The following is a 7,218-nucleotide window of genomic DNA, read 5'->3' on the forward strand; positions in this document are numbered from 1 at the left end:
AATTTATCTGACTTTTATTTCTCTACTAGGAAAAGATATCAGAGAACTTGTCTCAAGATCAAGAACGTGTTGCCACTGAAGGTGTTCCATCAAAGATTAATGCCTATCCAGATGATGTCATTGGCAAAGTGTACGAAGTTGAACATTCAGGTCGAGTGTGTGGTTTAGGTGTTGGTGTTTGCCCCACGAGTGTTTTCAAGACGCACAAATATTTCATGCAATTTGACAGTGTTGGTAGCTCTAGCCAAAAAAATGTTGAGGAGTTACAAAAGGAAGTGCACACTTTGAAAGAAAAGCTAAATGGATATGAAGAGACTAAGGAGCAACTTTTACAAACACAAGATCAACTTAAAGTTCTCCTTAATTTTATGCAAAGAAAATTTGGTGATGAGTTACCTACTTTCAACCAAGGTTTCCCTCCACCTTAGTAATATAATTTCTTATAATATATAGAAATTGAAGTTAATAAGATTTTTTGCACTTAGATCTATACTTTAAGTCACTAGCAAATATCATGTTCTATTTCTTGACATAGTGATTGATATTATTAAAATGATACTCATTCATTAGTGTTAATTAGTAAACATTTGTTTACATTATGCTTTGACTTGACAGGTTCTAATTCTCATAATTAACGAGTAAAATTCATCTTAATTTTTGGACTACAAATGGAAGGATTGTGTTTTTTGTTGTATGCAAGCAAATGGAAGAAATATGCTGCTATTTGGATTGCAAATGGAAGGAATAGATGTTTAGTGGATTGTTTTGCTTTTGCTCTAGACTATTATGATGTTATCAACAATTTTTGTATGTTTCATTAGTTTATGTATAAGATTTTAGAATGTTTGACTACTTTGATCAATATTTTTTTGCTGGTATAAACCATTTTATATTTTTATATAAATGATGGTTTTAGAATGTTAATTAGTTATTGTTGTTATATTGGTTAAGAATGTTTTCCTGATATTACAATGTTTGGTTTGACTTTATTGTTAGAAAAAGATATGACAAAAACAGGAACAAACTTGCAATTGATATTAAAAAAAAAAAAAACATTTAGCCACGGTTGGACTGTAGCAAATGTGAAAATAAAATATATTTTCATTTTATCATTTAACACGATTTTTACCGTGGCTAACTGTATAATAACTCTGGCTAAAAATATGTTACCACAACTCTTTTAGGCGTGGCTAATATAAATGTTAACTGTGGCTAATAAATTGCGACGCCTAGCTACGCCACGGAAATGGTTAGCGTGACTAATTTTAATTGCCACGGTCAATTGACTATTTTGCCACAGTTTAGAACGTGGCTAAGTAGCATTTTTTTTTTTGTAGTGATGGATGAATATGATAAAGAGCAATAACCTTACTAATTCAAATTTTAAATAAGAACTACTAAAAAAATAAAATAAAAGAAGTAGGCAGTTTAATGTGTAAGTGTGAGTCATTTATATTTTTATTCACATAATACGTTAGACTAATTCAGAATGTAAATAGAATGTAACACAAAATATCTATTCAAAAAGAAAAAACTTAAAGGAATAATAATCCAAAAAATAGATCAAATTTAAAATGCCGAAGAAAGAAATTTTTGAAATTTAAACTACAAAGCATTTTTTTAATAATGTAAAGTACACGGCTTTGATTGTGCATGCATATATAGGTGTATAGATGGGGAAAATCTTTATGTACATAATTAAAGGGGAATGTAATGATATAAATCCCTTATAAAATTTCAATATCTATATTTTCACTTTTAAACTAGTATTGGATACTTAATTACTAACTTCATTTTTTTACCAACAAGAAGGGTAAAAAGTTGCTAGGTGTGATTTGATATATATAGTAGTTAAGAAAATGTTCAACAAGTTTATTTATTGCTGTCATGATCATATGAAGATATCTAAACTCGTTTGCAGAAGATTGATCCCTAGATCACTTTTTCCAAATTGAATTACAATTATTTACTAGCTTCCAAGCTCAGCATCTCACTCAATTCCCATTATCAATTGTCGTAAAATAATGTCATAGTACATTTTCTAGAAACACTTTCAAACACACTCTATTGTTGGAAAAACATGAACTCAAGTGTTAGTAACTCTTAATATACTGAAATCTATTTGGAATGTTAAACTCACATAAATTTCAACTAATAACATGGAATGTGTTTGAGGAAGTGTCTTAGAAATCATGGTTTAAAATTCCAATACACAATCACAATTGCAGCTGTAAATGTAATATCACGGATTTTGAAGTTTCTGCCGCACCTAACAACTACAATTTAAACTGCATCAACCACATTTGTCCGCATTTTCTCTCAATGCAAAGATTTGCAGCGTAACTGCATTCAATTTAAAGCCATCTTAAAGAGGATATCTAATTAACCATTATTATATCTATATATATCAGATAACATCTTGGGGCAAAGGTTTGATGGAAAATATTATAGAGGTGTTAACTTGATGCTATTGTTCCTCTTAGGTCGATTACTATGACACTGGTATTGTCTCTGCTACCCTTTGCTAATGCTATCTCAGACAATAGTGCTGCAGCTTCTACAGCACGACTTTGATTCCCAACCCCATCACAAACTCTCCTAATTTTTCCATTGAAGCATTTTCTTACAACTTGGCAGGCAACTTCACTGGACATGACACCCCACAAACCATCACTTGCTAGTATCAGAAATTCATCGTCGCTGGTTCGGTTTGTCACGGTGACTTCAGGTTTCGATATTACATACGGTCGAAGATACTGATCACCTGCATGTATCAAATTACATTGTTAGAATAGATAAAATATTATTGGTTCTATCTACATCACATGTGTGTTCTGTTTAATTAGCCGTTTATTGAGAGTAAATAAATCATTGATTTTAATTTTTATATCAAAAGTGAATGTTTAAGGCTTTAACTATGTGAGATTTACAATTTTCCACATGTAATTTGATAGAAGGATTCCTTAATCTTGAGATCAACATATTTATATTCTCGTACGTAGTATTCTTATAGCATTGGAAATTTCCACGTGTAACGTGTTTGACCATAATAACCTCACACGAGAAGCAATTATTAAGAATAAGGCCAAGAATCATGAGTAATATTTAATCATTTATTTCCGTTGGCTAATCTTTAAAGAGTTTAAGTTTAAATTAAATAACCAGACACACTTTTCCAATAATTTTCCAATTAAAAATCAGAGTGAGACACAAAATACCACAACTGAGGCAAACTTGTTTTATACACAGAAGAATCTCATTCTATTATATTCCTTTCTTTCATGAGAGAATTTAAGCAACATTATGTCATCTCTTAATTGGCTAAAGATTTAAAAGCAATCATGGCAGATGGTCAAAGTCAAACTATAAAACTCTTTTTCTTTAGTCAAAGTTACTCTGCTATTCTAAAAAATCACTGCCAAGATCCTTCTGTTTGTTAATGGAAAAGGCATACATATGTAAAATGGATTAATCATCAAATTCATTGATAATTTCATATTATCATTAGCAACCTAGGCATATATGAAGAATTAAAAATTCAGACAAACCTATAGATCGAGAAGTGGCAAGAACACCAAGAACACGGTGGCCATTCCAGTTTATGACCCTTCCACCAGCTTCTTCTATTCGGATCAACTCATCAGGCCTGTCAGGCTGTGCACATGCAAGGGAACCAATATATGGCCTTAATTCATTATCATAAAATAAATTTTATTAGGATGAGAAAATTGACCTACTTTTTGTTTTGGTACAAAAAATTGACACAGGTTTAATACATCCCATAATTCCATTAAAATAAAAGATCTCAAATCTTAAAAATAATCAAAACAATTCACTCTACATGTGACAATGTATAGACATTACACATTTACACTCCTCACATTAGTAAGCAACAATCTAAATAATTTAAGCATCAAATCGAAGATTGCTAACTTCAAAATAGATAGATCACTAGCTTCAAAATAGTCTACAGTAACTCGTAAGCATTTAAGTTAATAAAGAATTTAAAAATCTATAATTGACTATACTAAAGTTGATTGTAGAGAATCCAATTACGACCTATATAAGGTAATTGTTACACTAGCTTTTTAATCTAGTAGTTTCCATTGCTACCATCACAATCTAGTGCAAGTCATTGATACGCAATTTGAGCTTCAATTCTTATTAAAAATAGTAGATCTAGCGGATACTAATATAATTATACTAGAAAAACATACAAATATCAAAAATAAAAAATGTAGCAAAATTGATATTTTAAAAAAACTGTAGGAATATGATATTTTTTTAAACCTGTACGAAAATGATATTTTTATAACCTGTACGAACACATCAATAAAAAACATTATTTTTTAGTATAATTTAATTAAGATAGTTAAATTGTTAAATTCACAATAAAAATTTAAAAACTCATAAATTGTATGATTACACAAATTAATAAACTCAAATACACAAATAATAGTCTATTAACATAAAAGAAAATTATCAATTTAAATTGCTTCTTAATAAAATAATGAAGAAAAACAAAAAATACATGAGTACGGTAGTATCATTTAAAAAATACTCATACTTCAAATATCGAAACAAGCTGTCCACAAACTCAGTTTATGAAGTTAGCTATATCTAATATTTATATTAATTAAAATTATAAAAATTTAATATTACATAAACAAATATACCTTATGATCACTAGATAATTCCACGGCTTCGCCATCTCTTCCCATAACTGCCCTACTGTCACCACAATTCGCAACAACGATCTCCGCCTTAGCCACAACTGCCACAACAGCCGTGGACCCCACAGTCCTAACCGCTGCATTATCCGCAACTTCTCTATCCATTTTACCAAAACACCCTTCCATCACTCTTACCCACTCCCATTCCACGTCATTATTCCCGCATCTCTTCACCTCCTCCGCGACAATCCGGTGCAACCTCTCCCGACACGCCTCCGCAACCTGAGATCCTCCGTGACCGTCGTAAACAGCGAAGAAATCACATTTATCTCTCTCCATCGTCGCAAATCCTATCTCCACACTCACTGCATCCTCCATTTCCTTCCTCCTCCCTATCGTCGACACCGAACCGTACGATATAACTTCTCCGTTTCGCTTCGACGACCGATCCTCCTCCTCCGATGACGACGTCGTCGTCAGCGACAGGGATATCTCAACCGCTTCGTGAATCTCTCGTCGCTCATTCTCCGTTCCAACCATCCCCGTTGCCGTCCCGCCGGCGGAGCCGTCTCCAACGTGAATTTTCGCCTGACAGCTATACTTCATTCTCCGAATTTTCAACCTCCGCCGGTGAACATTCTCTAATTTCGTAACCGCCTCAACCGAAGCAACTCGTCGGTTAGACAATTCCAACGAGTGTCGTTTCATGTTCTTCATCGTCGTTTTTGCATGTAAAGGCATAAATTCTGAAGTGTTGATAAAAACGGCGGTAGTGGGAGAATACGCAAATTTAAAGTGTCTGATTGCGAGATCTGAGGGACAATAAATCTGAATCGTTGATTTTAGAGAAGTTGTTTAATCGGGTAACAGGTGGATTTTAAAGGACCAATAAACTGGATTTTAGTGAAGGAGACGTGGACGGTTGAGATTAAATTGAAGGGCACGTGGAGTATTGATGTTGGGTAAAGGGGTACGTTGTGTGGGGCCAGTTGGTGAAAAGAAAGGGGAAAAGAGAAGGGTCGTAGTCAGAGTCATAGGTTAGTTTACGTGGCATGATAGATGTTGTTTTCCCGTAAATTAATGTTTATGGTTTTGTTGAGTTTCGCGAGGTTGGAGGACATGTGTTGAGTGAAGGTGGGTTGCGTCTTTGATTTTGGGGCCATAGCTAGAGATACTACCATTGAACCTTCCTAACTACTGAATAGTTGTATGTAGACACGCGCGCATTCTTCTTTCTTTGTCCATGCTGCTATTTGGTGTAGCCACCCACGTTCACTGTTTCTATTAATATTTAATACAAATCTAAGTCCTAAATTCAATTTATTTGTTGAGTCATCTACTGTCAAATTATCATTTATCAAATTACATTAGATGAATTATTACTTAAAAATATTTTATATTTGATAAAAATGTATTTATATATAAGTAGATAATTTTCACTTTAACCTATATTAAAAACTTAAAAAAAAACAAAATTTGATCGGTCTATTAAAAGTTTATTAGAGTTTGTTCAACAAATTGTTTATTAGAATATCGAGGAATCAACTTTTAAAAATTAAATCTACCACGGATTGGCCCAAGACTCAATATGATTTAACTAAAAAATTATATTTGATATTCTTTGTTTCCACCTCTATCTCATGTTTTAAAGAAAATTAAACTTTACTCTTATATTTTTACTTTATCTCATTAAAAAAAATTTGGATTCAATTTTTACTTACTAAATTTTTTTATTTACAAAATTTTCGGCAGGTGAAAAAAAAAATTTAACAAAAAAGTTTATTTATTGAATATTTATTTGCAAAAATTATCTATTAAATTAATATACCCAAGTGTGTATAATATATTTTTTTAATTGATAAATAATCAATTAATTTAATATTCATTGAGATAACATTAATTTTAAATAAGATTTTATTACTTACTATTTATTGAAACTTTAGTCACCTACAACCTCATAGAACAACAACTTTGAGAATTGCAATGAAATATCTTATAGACTTGAATGTTTTCGTCCTCTACGAACTTTAAATTTTACATTATAAATATCACAATTTTATTTAAAGAAATAAATAATATATCTTGGCATCATGGAAAATACCTTTCTATTCCAATATATCTCTTATTATTGTCAAATAGACATTTATTTGAACATGTAAATCTTCAATTCGATAATGAAGAGCTCTATGTGATTCAAGTTCGACCATATTTAATATTCCGAATCAAAATTAAACTGGTTCAATTGAAATTGATAAGTTACTTGATTACTTTAATCTCAATTGTACTATAGTATGGTTGAATTAAAGTTCGACGAAATTGAAATGTAACGTGTTGATAAATTTTTTCTTTTTTACTTTTAATATTTTTTTACTTGTCATTAATTTGAATTAACTAAATATGTCTATTAATTTGATTGAACTATAATTTAAAAGTTTCACAAATTTCTTATTTGATTTAATCTCTAAAACAACAAAATGATTATCTTTTTAGTTGTTTAGCTCCTAGAAAAATAAAATTCTAATAATTTAAAATTTAATTGAAAGGT

The 7,218-nt window shown here is 31.1% G+C and overlaps 1 protein-coding gene across 1 annotated transcript; it reads right to left on the reverse strand.

The window, feature by feature from the left end:
• Nucleotides 1–2,169: 2,169 nt before the first annotated feature.
• On the reverse strand, nucleotides 2,170–5,515 carry LOC101507599 (protein phosphatase 2C 51-like). Its single transcript, XM_004498351.4, has 3 exons — nucleotides 4,677–5,515; nucleotides 3,549–3,654; nucleotides 2,170–2,764 (listed from the first exon to the last, which is right to left on the reverse strand). The coding sequence occupies exons 1-3, from the start codon at nucleotides 5,412–5,414 to the stop codon at nucleotides 2,457–2,459; spliced, it is 1,152 nt and encodes a 383-aa protein (XP_004498408.1). The 5' UTR covers nucleotides 5,415–5,515; the 3' UTR covers nucleotides 2,170–2,456.
• Nucleotides 5,516–7,218: the final 1,703 nt, after the last annotated feature.

This window comes from Cicer arietinum, chromosome 4 (genome assembly GCF_000331145.2).
Source record: "Cicer arietinum cultivar CDC Frontier isolate Library 1 chromosome 4, Cicar.CDCFrontier_v2.0, whole genome shotgun sequence".
Lineage (NCBI taxonomy): Eukaryota > Viridiplantae > Streptophyta > Magnoliopsida > Fabales > Fabaceae > Cicer > Cicer arietinum.

Excerpts from the sequence above, each read along its gene's own strand:
- LOC101507599 (XM_004498351.4), bottom strand. The coding sequence starts at position 5,414 with ATGCCTTTACATGCAAAAACGACGATGAAGAACATGAAACGACACTCG. Across the intron at positions 3,655-4,676 it reads AATTATCTAGTGATCATAAG|CCTGACAGGCCTGATGAGTT; the intron begins GTATATTTGTTT and ends GCATGTGCACAG. Across the intron at positions 2,765-3,548 it reads TGCCACTTCTCGATCTATAG|GTGATCAGTATCTTCGACCG; the intron begins GTTTGTCTGAAT and ends TGATACATGCAG.